Raw genomic sequence first — 14316 nt, forward strand, 5'->3', positions numbered from 1 at the left:
AGACTTTCGTGCATCTCTTCCACAGTCATCAAGCATAATTCATATTAACTCAAGTATTTTAACTCAGATATTTATACATGTTACCGTCACCATACTTCCATTTTCATTTGACTATAGTTGTTTAAATGTCCTTCATCATAAAATATCCCAAGATTTAATACATAACCACATACTGGCATTTCATTTACTATTTCTAAAATCCTCCAATGACACTAAATCCTTATATCCTATTCTAGCTAAACATCCATAATATTTAATAACAAAGTTTTCTATCCTTCTTTCCAAATCACTGTTTACAATTTACATCTCATTTCCTTATATTGTACCCATACATATATATACACGTTATTATCATTATCCCTCCTTTATTTGACTATATCCTGCATCATATCATTTTCCCTCTAGTAATCAAGACTTAACTGAATCTAACTTAATTATTTTAATATTATTGTTGTTGTTGTTATTGTTATTATTATTAACCTTTATATATAATCCAAAAGGCTTTCTAATCTTCCTTTCATGGGTGCCATTCAATATTCATATCCAGTTAATACTTATCATAACATTACACATTGTATACATTGTTATCATTATCAATTATTTATTTAACTATATCTATTATCACTAAATTTCGCTAAGTTTAGCTAGTTTTAAATTATACTCTTCCATCTATCAACCAGTATCTTTCCAATAACAAAACCGTGTCATATCTTCTGCCATTTGTGGCATCAGTCCTCTAAACATCTCCTTAATCAGCTTTGTATGGACTCCTCTTAGCAACTCTTTGCTTATAAGATCTCTCATGTAATTTCGATGCCCTTCTTCTGTTTCCTTAATCTGCTTATCTTTGATTGTCGGTGGTGTTATCAAAACTATTGCTAATAAGGTTTCTCTCTTTAAGTCCATAAATTCTTTTATTTTTTCCTCTTCTGTGTCTTCCCATCTGGGGTAAGTTTCCCCTCCATTTAATTCCTCTTTCAGTATTCCACTCTTTCCATTTTCAGAAACAAACCAATCACCATAAGTATCAGCAATTTTAATTTCTTTATATTCATTTTCCTCTTCGATTTTTTGGATTTTAATCACCACTTTTTCCATTTGATGAACATCTTCAACTTCTCAGTCATATTTTACTGTTAGATGCACTAAGTAATCCAACTTCTTCTCTATCCTCTCGTTTGTATTTGATAATTTCTGTATTTTTGAGAATATCTTTTGCAGATTTAAAACTTCTTTCTGGTGTTGAAATTGCGCCATGATTTCCATCTGACAAATACTGCTATTCTAGCTTAGAAGGTTTTAGCAGAATTAAGCATCACAATAACATTTCACCTTTCTCTGGTTAAGAATCTACTTCAAAGGAACATCTCTGTGTTTTTCTTCTTCTTATCACTTTATATAAACAAGCTATGAGTCCTTGAAGTGCCAAGCCAGGATGATCAGTGAAAGAAGTATTTCGTTTCCCATACACTTTCCCACTGTAAAGCGGTATATAAATCTAAGTACTATTGCTATTATTATCCATCATTGGAGCATACCCAAGAGTATGTGCAAGGACCATCAACAACATTACAATGGCAGGAGCAATCACACAATCAAAGCCATGGTCCTTTTTAATGCACACCTCATATGCATGTAAAAAAGGCATAACTTTGATTGCCTGGTCTTGTACAGTTTAAATGATGTTGTTAATGACTCTTGTCATCACCTGAATGCACCTGAACATAACATGGTTATTATCAATCTATGGAAACACACTTTGATGTTTACAACTGGGATTGTATGAATTCATGGCTTCTGAAATACATTTGTGTCCTTTATTTATTATCATTCATCCCATAGATTTGCAATGGGCAATATTTTTCTTGGTTTCTGGTATTCCCAAACTGTCTGCCTCTTGTTAGATTTGGGATAGTGTGACACAAGTGGAACCAAATCACAGTTTTACCTCAAGCATGCTTCTATTATTGTAATGTAAGATAGGATATCTAATTTACAGACCTGGAAGGGCACAACCCACAAACTAGGAGTATATTGCCATGCACAGGCAGGATGTAGGCATTTATTGCACCTATGCTGTCATATAATTTTGGTCAGTTGAAGTAGTGATTTGTTCTCCCTTCTCCTTCACAATGGCCTTCTCCAATTCAAGAAACGTGGACAAAACTGTGTCTAGGCAATGAATAATTATCTTCTAATCTTCGTAATTGTTACTTGTTTCATTGCAAGACACACCAAAACATTTTTTTGCACTAAGCATATTATGTCTTGTTCATACAATGACATCATTAATCATGAATTAACTATGGTTTGTTGAACAATAATTTGGGGGATCATAAATTACTCTTATCAATAAATTTATAAACCAGAGTTCATACAACATGCTCAAGCAAGACTGTCCAACTCACATTATGGCATGGTCAAATATAGGACCTCAGCTTACATAGGACACCTTTTGTATCTGATGGGTATTATGAGTAAATGCTGTATATAGGCAACCAATAGAATATATGTAGCTCACGGCTGAACTGTTATATTTCAATAGTTATATACCCTGTTTATAACTAGGGTAATGAAATCTAAGAACCTAGAAATGGTGTACTGATGATGTTACCTAGTCAGGTTGTGAAATGTCTAAAAGCGAACACCAAGCTCAGACAGCACCAAATAGGTACCATTAGCCAGGCCTAACATCTAAAAATAAAAGTGCTGGAATGGGAGGGTGAAAGGGGGGTTTCCAATCAAAATGCATGAAACCTTGCCTGGATGCCCATATGATCCTCATGATCAGGAGACTGTGGTGGTGGTCAGGAAAATTGTTGCCAGCCACCGTTCCTCTCTTGCGGGTTACAGGATTCTAAACCACAGACAAATTGACCTCCGGTCTTGTGAAAGTATATTTTGAAAATCAGAAAAGATTAATCAGCTGATTAAACTTCTGAGCAATAGAAAAGTTTCCACAAAGGCTGTCCCAACTCCGTGCAGCTTTCATTTTACAGAACTCCTCCACGCCCTCCGCTTTGAACAGTTTCGCTTTTATGGCCAACCCCTTAGAAAACTTATGAGGGAAATTCCTCCTTCCTCCCTGGCGCTTTCTCCGCCTCCAAGGCGTTTGCCGGCCACGGGGACGGCTGAGTGGCCCATCGGCCCAGGCGGAGAATGCTGTCAGCCAAGCTGACCGCCCAGCGGGGCACTTTTCTTCAGAACAATTTGCAATCCCGTCACATCCGCTGGGAAGTTACTCGGCGAGTGTCTGGAAAAGAAGACGGCGCCCCCCGCAGTGGTAACCAAAGTCCTGAGACGCTTTGAGCTCCGGGAAAAAACTTTCTTTCTCGGGGCGGTCAAGAGAGCTCTTCTCAGGTTGGACATGCGGGAAGAAGCACCATGAAGCTGGGCTGCCCAGGCGCCTTCCTCGCCTCTCACCGTCGCGGCCGCTTTGAGAAGCAGCGCAAGGGAAGGCTTCAGCTCCCTCTTCTCTAACTGCCTCAGGTTGCGGCGACTGGGGGGATGTCGCGGACGGCTGCCTGTGTCGTGCTGTTGCTCCTGCTAGCAGTGGCGGAGCGGGGCCGGGCTAGCTTCGCCTTCCGCCTCCAAGTATCTTCTCCGGTGACCCCCGAGAGCAACCTGGTTCCCACGCCCGTGTTGCTAAAGTCTCGGAGCAACGGCGGAGCCGGCAGCCAGCCGGCGCTCCCAGAAGCCTCGGGCTTGGCCTTAGCGTCGGATCCCGGCGGCTCCCTCAACTTTCTGGCCATGGTGGACAATCTGCAGGGAGACTCGGGACGCGGCTACTATTTCGAGCTGCTCCTCGGCACCCCGCCGCAAAAGGTAGGGGCACTGCCGGAGCGGGGCTGGTGGAACGATGAGGGAGGTTTCCCATAAAGTGGACCCGTTTGTGCGTTCGCACCCGGGACGGCGTCTCCTTTCCGCCACCGCATCATAGAGCAGGTCTCCCCCTTTCCCTATCCTGAGCGATTCAAGGACCTGGGCGCGCCCGGGGAGGGGGAGCGGGTACAGCGCGTAAGGCAACCTTTGTCAACCAAGTGCTCTCCTGGCGTACTGTGGCTTTAAGCAGTTTTGGTTCTGGCGTCCCGGTTGGGGAAGAGTGGGCTAAAGCGTCCGAAGGCTGTTGTGAGAAATAGATCATGGGGCTTTCTGAAGTACTTAGAAGTACCTGAGATCCGACTGAACCTGCTACTTCGAGGCTATCTCCGATGCTTCCGGGAAGCTCACAGATTTCCAAGGCGGTAGTTGTTTCTGCTGTTCCTTTTTTATCCCCACCCCCCACCCCGGCAGGAACCGAGGTTTAGAAATATCCTTTCTCTGACTTTAGAAGGTTTGGTAAATTGTCAACATCTTCACGTTTTAAAACTCCATTATGTATCCTTGAATGCCTTTGTTCAGTCTGATGCTATTGTCATTCAACTTTATTATCATATGGGGTTTTAAAACAGGCATTTTTAAAAATCAGTTACTAACATTTAATTATCTCTCTCTAAATAAGTACCCAAACCATTTTTCCTCCCCCCCCCTTTTTTTGAAGTCTGAGGTTTTGCTGAGAGATGGCCAGAACTTTATACTATATCTCTTAATTGTATTGGGTGGGGTAAGGCTGTAATTAATCTTCTTTTGGGGTGATGTGTTGTGTCTCGCTTCCAAGTGATGGCAGAAGTCGTAGTGAAAGTCTATTTGAATGAAACTTTATTGCACTATATACTTTTTAATATATTATTAATGCAGCTGAAAAACAGATGGGAGCAGTTTCTGGCTAGGGAAGGTTGTGGTGCCCAGAAAAGTAAAATATTACTTTCCTTGCAACAACAAAACTGTTTTCCCCCTCCCTTTACAGTGATGAATATGCTTATACGCGGCTTGTTATGTTTTCTGCATTTGGAACAGCTCTATAATACTTCAGAATAATCTGAATTCTGATTTTTATTGTGTTTATGTTTACATGACCTTTTGAATCACAACCCCTGACCTTGCTATAGTATTTGCTACTTCTGAAATAAAAAACAAAGGATCTTTCTATAACTATGTAGCAAAATCCTGGTGTACATACTGATTCCATTTGGCTTGCTGGTTGTGTGGCCGTAAGCATTCTATTGCCATTGTAAGTTTTACAGTTGGCGCATAAGCACAAAAGTGCCTAAAATGTGAGGTAAGCTTTTCCTGTTGATAGGACAGTTCATGTTTGTCCCCGACACTCCTTTTTCCCCACTCTCTGCCAGGCTGGGTTCTGGCCAGGTTGCACATTCTGCTAAACCTGACCCCCCCACCCCCAAAAAAGATAAAGACAAAAAGAAACCAAACTATATTATGGATGAGAACACTGCATGACCTAAGTTTCTATGTATGCGAGTATGATTTCACATCAACCCACTTAATAGGAATTTGAATTCTACCTTATAAGCATAGAACCCTCATAATCTGACCTTTGTGCATACTGACTTCTGCAAGCCAGTGGGCTAAAATGTTTCCACTTTATTGTGTTTGTGAGAATATTGAGAAAATAATCTCATAATTGTTTAAGGAAAGGTTTGTTTTAATTGTGACTTGATGAATGAGCTACAAGGATGTGGTTTTCACATTCTGCTGAGTCATGCATATAATTTTTTCCCTAATTTTTGGAGAACCATGAATCCTATTTTTCTGTGACATCTGAAGTCTGGAACAACACCCACCCACAGATTAATTTGGTCTTCATTCTGACTTTGTTCAAAATTGTTAATAAAATTTGGTTCTTCTCCTAGGTTTTGAGCTAAAAAGGGTTTTTTTTGGGGGGGGGGGATCAGTTATATTTTATTTGTCTTAGAGCCAAGGTGGCGCAGTGGTTAAATGCAGCACTGCAGGCTACTGCTAGATCAGCAGTTCAGCGGTTCAAATCTCACCGGCTCAGGGTTGACTCAGCCTTCCATCCTTCCGAGGTGGGTAAAATGAGGACCCAGATTGTTGGGGGCAATATGCTGACTCTCTGTAAACCGCTTAGAGAGGGCTGAAAGCCCTATGAAGCGGTATATAAGTCTACTGCTATTGCTATATTGCTATTGCTATTTTAAATTGTTTCACTATTGTGTATTTGCCCACTGTTGCATAATTTTATACAATGTTCTAAATGGGGGGGGAGACCAAACTAAATTTGATTTTTTATTTACATTTTAATTGAAATGTATTATACCTCATATGATTACTCTCTGATTATATATTTAATCATTTTGCCCTTCTGCTTAATTAAAAATCACAATTTGATGACAATTCTTAAAAATCTTTACACAATTCTCATGTGTTAGGATTTGCACCATAATTTTAGATCATGAAACACAGTTCACTAACTATAGTGGCTGAGTTCATACAACATTTCAAGCCAAAATCAAATAAATTATGAAATATATGAATTAGGCCTTTATGTGAAAGAGTTGCAGAGGTGTCAAACTTGTGCATTTCCTGGCAGGCTGTTGAAAAGTGACCATATTTGCTTTTAGTCATGGATTGGTACTTAGTTACTATCAAACAAACAAACTTTGATAGGGAAATGTCAATTGTGGGAGTGCTTGTATATTCATATTAATCCTACCCTAGGTCTCAATAATGTGATAAAATCTATTTAATTCAGTAGAAGCTTTCAAATTACTTGCAATTGTGAGACTAAGTCACTGATTAATTGCAACAAGGTCTTGGACTGGAGAAGTATAGATATACTTGAAAGCAGCATAATGGGATGTTGGCATAGTGGGCAGCCCTACTTTGTTTATATCCTTTCAGCCCATATAAGTTCAGATGAATGCCTACACTACATTATGAAGCACCCTTTTCTGGGGACCAGCATTACAATGTCCTAGATAATTCCACCTCTTCTCCTTGCCAAAAATTCTGGGATCATAGTAATGATTGTTATCCTGCTGATAATATCAAAAAATAATGAGAATTATAGTTGATAGAGTTTCTTACAAGGTAGAGATGATCCATAACTATTCAGACGAGAAAACAAAACAGAGATTGCTGCAAATCAACTGAGTGACTCCATTAAAATTATATCTTTCATCTTGCCTTTGCTATTCTTTAGAGCCACTGAATTAAAAGAACTTCCCTAGAAGAAAAATAGCTTATTGAACATTACTACATCTTTGTCTACAGGGATGTGGGATGTACAGTTGCAAGAAAAAGTATGTGAACCCCTTGGGATTACGTGGAGTTTTGCATGAATTGGTCATAAAATGTGCTCTGAACTTCATCTAAGTCACAACAATAGAAAACCTGCTGAACATAATACTACTCAAACATTAGATGTTGCCATGGTTTAATTCAACATAACTTGTAAACATTCACAGTGCAGGGAGGAAAAAGTATGTGAACCATTGGACTTAATAACTGGTTGACCCTCCTTTGGCAGCAATAACCTCAACCAAACGTTTCCTGTAGTTGCAGATCAGACCTGCACAACGATCTGGAATAATTTTGGACCACCCCTCTTCACAAAACTGCTTCAGTGTAGCAATATTCTTGGGATGTCTGGTGTGAATCACTCTCTTAAGGTCATGCCACAGCATTTCAATCGGGCTTAGGTCAGGACTCTGACTGAGCCACTCCAGAAGGCATATTCTGTGCTGTTGAAGCCATTTTTTTGTTGAATTACTTGTATGTTTTGGGTCATTGTCCTGTTGCATCACCCATCCTCTGCGGAGCTTCAGTTGGTGGACAGATGGTCGTACATTCTTGATAAACCTTGGAATTCATTGTCCCATCAATGACAACAATCCGTCCAGGTCCTGAGGCAGTAAAGCAGCCCCAAACCATGATGCTCCCTCCGCTATGTTTTACAGTGGGTGTGCTGTGCCTTTTTTTCTCCACACATAGTGTTGTGTGTTTTTTCCAAACAACTCAATTTTGGTTTCATCTGTCCACAGTATATTTTGCCAGTAGTGCTGTGGAACATCCAGGTGCTCTTTTGCAAACTTCAAACGTGCTGCAATATTTTTTTTGGACAGCAATGGCTTCCTCTGTGGTGTCCTCCCATGTACTCCATTCTTGTTTAATGTTTTCCTTATTGTAGATGTGTCAACCAGAATGTTAGCATGCGCCAGAGATTTCTGTAGGTCTTAGCTGACACTCTAGGATTCTTCTTTACCTCATGAAGCATTCTGCGCTGTGCTTTTGCAGTCATTTTTACAGGACAACCATGCCTAGGGAGGGTAGCTACAGTGCTAAACTTTCTCCATTTGTAGACAGTCTGTCTTACCATGGACACATGAACATCAAGGCTTTTGGAGATATTTTTGTAATCCTTTCCAGCTTCATGCAAGTCAACAATTCTTGATCGTAGGTCTTCACATCAGAGTGCTTCTTGAAACCAGTAAACCCAAAACAGGTGTGTGTTTTTAAAGGGCAGGACAGCTGTCAGCAACACATCCAATATCATCACACTGATTGGAGTCAAGGTTGGCTCACTCCTGGCTCCAATTAGCTCTTGGAGAAGTCATTAGGCTAGGGGCTCACATACATTTTCCTCCCTGCACTGTGAATGTTTACATGTTATGTTCAATTAAACCATGGCAACATCTAATGTTTGTGTAGTATTATGTTCAGCAGACTGTGGTTTTCTATTGTTGTGACTTAGATGAAGTTCAGAGCACATTTTATGACCAATTCATGCAAAACTCCATGTAATCCCAAGGGGTTCACATACTTTTTCTTGCAACTGTAGTTCTGTACACATTCATCCAGGAAATAAGCCTTACTTAATTGTGGACTTTACTTTTAAACAGACCCACATAGAATTGCATTGCTAATAAAGTTTTCAATGTTGGATACAGCATATTAAAATATTCTTATTTTCACTCAAACTTTAAGAATATATTAGCAAAATAGTTTTCTGCAGGTTTTTTCAGAAGTAAAAGTTTGAACTAGAAAAGTAAGGGTTACTCCTTGGGTAAATATGTCTTACAGCTGCAGCATATGAGTTTGTAATAGTAGTAATGCTGAATAAGTTATTTCTATATATCACACCCACACATACTTATAATATGTAAGATAAATATCTAAATATTTATTGTTTTTAAATAGACCAATAAGGTCAATAATCTGTTTTTTTTAACACAGGAATATGCAAACTCGGCTTTTAAAGTGATTACATCTTTAATACTGTATAAGTTTTTTTTTCTTAGATGTTTTATCAGAAACTGGAATATTGCTAAACTGGGGGAAAAACCTCAGCAATTTATATATGTGTATCTGCACGTATTGAATACTTTGAAGTTTTAGAAACTTAATTATTTTTCTTTCTGTCATGAGATTGCATGTGAAGAATTAAGGTCTCTTTGGGCAGGATGGCTAGTCAGATGATAAAGATAAACTTCTTAATCCTCAGAATGTTCACAGTTCTAAAATGGATAATAATCAGTTGTGTTGGTTCAAAGAAGTATTTTGAAGAGCTGAGTCTTATTTCCCGAAAGCCTTCAGGGCTTAAAACTTTCTCCCCCCCCCCAAATATAATGGTTCTTTGTAATATTTCAACTGATCATTATAGAACATTGCTAATATAAAGGGGAAATGAAGAAACTGAAATCTTTCTCTATTTCAGTTTTGCTCTGTTCAGTTAGCTCTTAATATCCTTTTGACTAAAGTGGTGTGCTCCTTCTCATATCATTTGCTACATTTGTCTTAACATATAGGGTTTTTGTGTTTTTTAGGGTTTTGAACATAAGCTATTGAAAAGGTTTTTCACTGAATTACAAGTGTGCAATTATATCTGTTCTTCAACTTGTTAGATGCTTTTTATAAAATTGAAATCACTGTTTGGGATTACTTCTATCAATGAACAAGTCAAAAAGTATTGGTTTTTAAACCAAAAAAAGAGAGATTATTTTTCTTTCTTTTTCGGTTAAAGAGGCCAGCATGGATGGGGAAATACTGAGAAAATGCCTTTTGAGTGCTTTGGGGGATTTTGATTTTAAAGCCATAATCTGAATAATTGAAAAGATGAAGATGGTTGTTGTTGTTGTTGTTGTTATTGCCAAGATATCATTGCAATATTTCTAACTACTTAGAGTAGGAGGAAGGGCATGTGTAGCCTTTTGGGTGCTCTAAACTACAACTCTCAGCAGCCCAATCATCTTGGTCAATGCTAAGGAATGCTGGAGAGCCATAGTTCCTTCCCCCTGAGCTAAAAGTCATATGCCCTCTTTGTATTTGATTTCCAATATGGATCTGACTATAGTGTACAGGTAGTCCTTCATTTACAACAGTTTATTTAGTGACCATTCACTAAATCATGATATTGAAAAAAGTGACTTATGACTGTTTTCACACTTATGACCATTGCAGCAGCCCCATGGTTATGTGATCAAATGGTTATGTGATCAAATTTCAAATGGTTGGCAACATTCTCATATTTATGACAGTTGCAGCGTTTTGCGGATATGTGATCAGTTTTTGTGACCTACTGACAAGGTCATAAAATGAGGAAGCCAGATTTACTTCACTAACTTAACAGTTATAGTGATTCACTTAACAATTGTCTCCCCTAGCAATGGAAATGTTGGGCTCAATTGTGATCATAATTAGAGGACTACCTGTATTGTTTTTTTGTGTTCAGTCTCTCCTGAGCAGTACTCTGATACTGGGTTTTGGTATTTTTCTTGAAACGCCTGTAACTGATATTTTTCTCCTATTTCTAGAACTGGACATGAACATAAATTGAACACCTGCCATGAATTCCAACTACTTTAGAAAAATATTTATGATGTTCAGAAGCAAATAAAAGAGATGATGTATTTATGTCACTCAGTGTCAATTTCAGTAGGAAATGTGACAAAGCTGTAATGAACAAGGGAATGTTGCAGATATAATCTACTTCCTAATGAAGCATTTATGAAACTCTATTACATTCTTGTTGAAAAGCTATTGAAGTGTGGGTTGGATGGCACCACAGTGAGGCAGATCCACAACTGGATCTACCTAATACTGGCCAATCAGAGTCAGCATTAAGGACTCAATATCACATTGAGTAACCGGTGGGGCTCTGCAAGGGTCACTCCTCTGACCAGTATTATTCAACCTTTTTTTTATTAAGGACCAGGAATTGATGGCCTGCTTGTCACATTTTTATATGTATGACATAAAACTTCAAGCAATAGCAATAGCAGTAGACTTATATACCGCTTCATAGGGCTTTCAGCCCTCTCTAAGCGGTTTACAGAGAGTCAGCATATTGCCCCCAACAATCTGGGTCCTGGGTAACATACAGGTATGTCATGAGTAGCGACAGAATGAGTTTGCACCCTAATCTGGACAGGTTGAAATACTTGACTGAGAAGAACAAGATGCCCTTTAACAGGGAGAATGTATGATACTACCTTTAGGGATAAAAAATATAGGATAGACATGCAGTATCAGGAATTCATGGCTTGGAAATATTACATCTGAGAATAGATGGGAAAGTGGCTGGACTAGCCAGAGTTAACATCTATCTAGGTGTTAAACTTCCTGATGGTATGATCTGTACAATAATGGAATAGTCTATGTAAAGAGTCCTACATCAGGAAATATTTAAATAGATTGGACAAACACCATTCATGAGTGGATTAATTGATTTTCCTGTACATTGTAGAAAGTTGGACTAGAGGTTGTTGAGGTCCTTTCCAACTCTACAGATATATGATGCTATATCAAGATTCAAAAGAATCTTGAATATGAGTAGTTTTGTCAAAAAGGAAGATTGCTTTACAATGGTTTCCCTTATGATTTCAAACATTCTGTGAAAAAGAATTTCAAGAATGGACATGATTATTTTTCTTTATAGACATTGACAAATCATGGTAATGTGTTCTAGACATCAAATGTTCTGTTCTACATCAGCACAAACAAGAAGTACCGGTAGTTCCTAACTTCCACCCACAATTAAGCCCAAAATTTCCATTGCTAAATGACACAGTTGTTAAGTGAGTTTTGCCCCATTTTACAATCTTTCTTGCTAGAGTTCTTAAGTGAATCACTGCAGTTGTTAAGTTAGTAACATGGTTGTTAAAGTGAATCTGGCTTCCCCATTGATTTTACTTGTCAGAAGGTCGCAAAAGGTGATCATCTGGCCCCAGGACACTGCAACCGTCATAAATATGAGTCAGTTGACAAGTATTGGAATTTTGGTCACATGACTATGGGGATGCTGCAATGATCATAAATTACTTTTTTCAGTGCCGTTGTAACTTCAAATGATTACTTAACTTTGCGTATTGTAAAACAGGGGACTCATATAATTTGTGGAAGAAAGATAATATCCCTTTTCCAAAAAACAAGCATTGTATTTCAGTGTTCAAGAACTTGCTCCAAATATAAGGCAATCAATTGAATGATATCAATAAACTTTTTATTTTGTAAAAAAAAAAATCAAAGGAGTATGTTGAATGCTAATTGACAGGTTTGTGATGCTATGATTTCATTTGTATATTTTCCTTCCTGAATTCTTGCTGAACCTGGAACAAGATTTATTGTACACTAATAGAATAGTACTGTGCCCTGATTTATTAGATCTGCAATTAATTCGCCTCCACCACGATTAAGTGTATTTTTGGACATTTTAATAAATGTTATATTTACCGTATTTATTTCATTTAACTAATTAGAACAAATGCCAATACCAAATTTTGAAACCAGCATTCAAATAAGTTTTAATGAAGTTTGATAAAATTTGAAAAATAAAATTTAATAAAATTTCTTTGCTTATTATTTCCCTTTATTGCTTTATTAGTCATCCTTGCCTTTGTTTCCTTCTCCAAAAAGACAATATTGCTTTAAATCATCTCCAACTATTGCAGAAAACTATGGATGTGTCTATGAAGAAACTCAGAGTAGCTTCACAATATCTGTATAATACGGTATTTTTGTAGAGTAACTGTACAAAAATGGTTGGTATTAAACATTACAAGGAAAAATAGTAAGAAAACTGGCCTAATTTCATGCATGTGTAGCCAGAGCTAAGCATCATTTCAGAGGATCTTATTAAGAGTAAGCATGTAAAAACTATACTTGAAGGTGCTTTCACACATTATTAGGGTTTATTCCCTGGATAAATTAAATGAAAACTGCTCTAGTGACAGTCATATTTGTCTGTTTGTTTTCTATATCATATATAGCGACATGCATTGCTTTCAAAAACCACTTAAAATGTGGATTGTCAACACCTCACAGAATGATTTGCCAGTAAGGATATTTGCTAGAATCAACACGAATTCAATCGAATTGTCTGGAGGCCATCAGTTAGATGAATTTGTTTATACATTCCAAATTTATGAACAGGTGTGAAACTTTTGCTTCTGTTGGAGGTTAAAAGATTTGATCTTCATCCAAAATGAAATGTATACACATCAAAATATCTTGTTTGTAAATCTTGCTAAACTTTCTATTCCAATATCTATTTTTCATCATGCAAATAATTTTGAGGGAAGGATTGTGCATGTAAAGATGAGAACAGAAATCCAAATCTAAATTATTCTCTAACTTTTTCCTCAGAAGTTCAAATTAAATATAGTCCAAAATGTGAAACATCCACACTTTGTATATTTTTCTGAATAGAAAATACTTTGTACTGAATAAAAAATTGTAAATAGTTTATTCATTGTTGAATTGTTGAGTGGATGTTTCCCCCCACAAAGAAATGTGAGAATCTTTACGACATTCCCTTGTATGTTATGTGTGGCTCTTCCCCACCCTACCCCCTCCTGGAAGGCCAGCTCTCCCTCACCCCTCAAAAAATGACAAATTCATAGGTTTGAAAAAAATATAATTAACAGCAAAATGAACTCCCAATGGAATGAATACCCTTACTTTTTTCCATTTTCTAGGAAGTTCACTTGCTATTGTCTTACAGTGCGCCCTCCCTCCCCATACATCTGAATCAGTGGTGGGTTTCAAAAATTTTTAGAATCTCTTTTGTAGGTGTGGCCTGCTTTGTGGGAGTGGCTTGCTGGCCATGTGACCAGGTGGAAGTGATTTGCCAGACATGTGACTGAGTGGGAGTGGCTTGACATTCATGTGACTGGGTGGGCATGGCCAACTTGTAAAATGTAGTGAAACTCACTTAACAACGCTCTTGCTTAGCAACCAAAATGTTGGCTCAGAAACTCTGACATTTGAAGCAAGCAAGTCTTAAAGCTGTCAAGTTACAAGACCCTTGCACCCCTAATTCTTTAGAAAAAAATATCCCAGGGGTGTTCAAACTTGACAGCTTTAAGACTTGAGGACTTCAACTCCCAGAATTCCTCCTCCAGTCATGTTGGTGCAGGGACTCTGGCATTGAAGTGTGCAAGTCTTAAAGCTCTCAAGTTA

General features: G+C 38.0%; 1 protein-coding gene across 1 annotated transcript in view; it reads left to right on the plus strand.

Moving 5' to 3' along the window:
• Window positions 1-3148: 3148 nt before the first annotated feature.
• The window catches only part of BACE2 (beta-secretase 2), a 61967-nt gene continuing 50799 nt past the window's right edge, over window positions 3149-14316 (plus strand). Inside the window, exon 1 of the mRNA XM_014075021.2 lies at window positions 3149-3825. Coding sequence (XP_013930496.1) covers window positions 3508-3825 — 318 coding nt within the window. The 5' untranslated portion in view covers window positions 3149-3507. The remainder of the gene's footprint in view (window positions 3826-14316) is intronic.

Source organism: Thamnophis sirtalis, unplaced genomic scaffold (assembly GCF_051295495.1).
Source record: "Thamnophis sirtalis isolate CommonGarterSnake01/CBP01778 unplaced genomic scaffold, rThaSir2_p1.2 scaffold_8, whole genome shotgun sequence".
Lineage (NCBI taxonomy): Eukaryota > Metazoa > Chordata > Lepidosauria > Squamata > Natricidae > Thamnophis > Thamnophis sirtalis.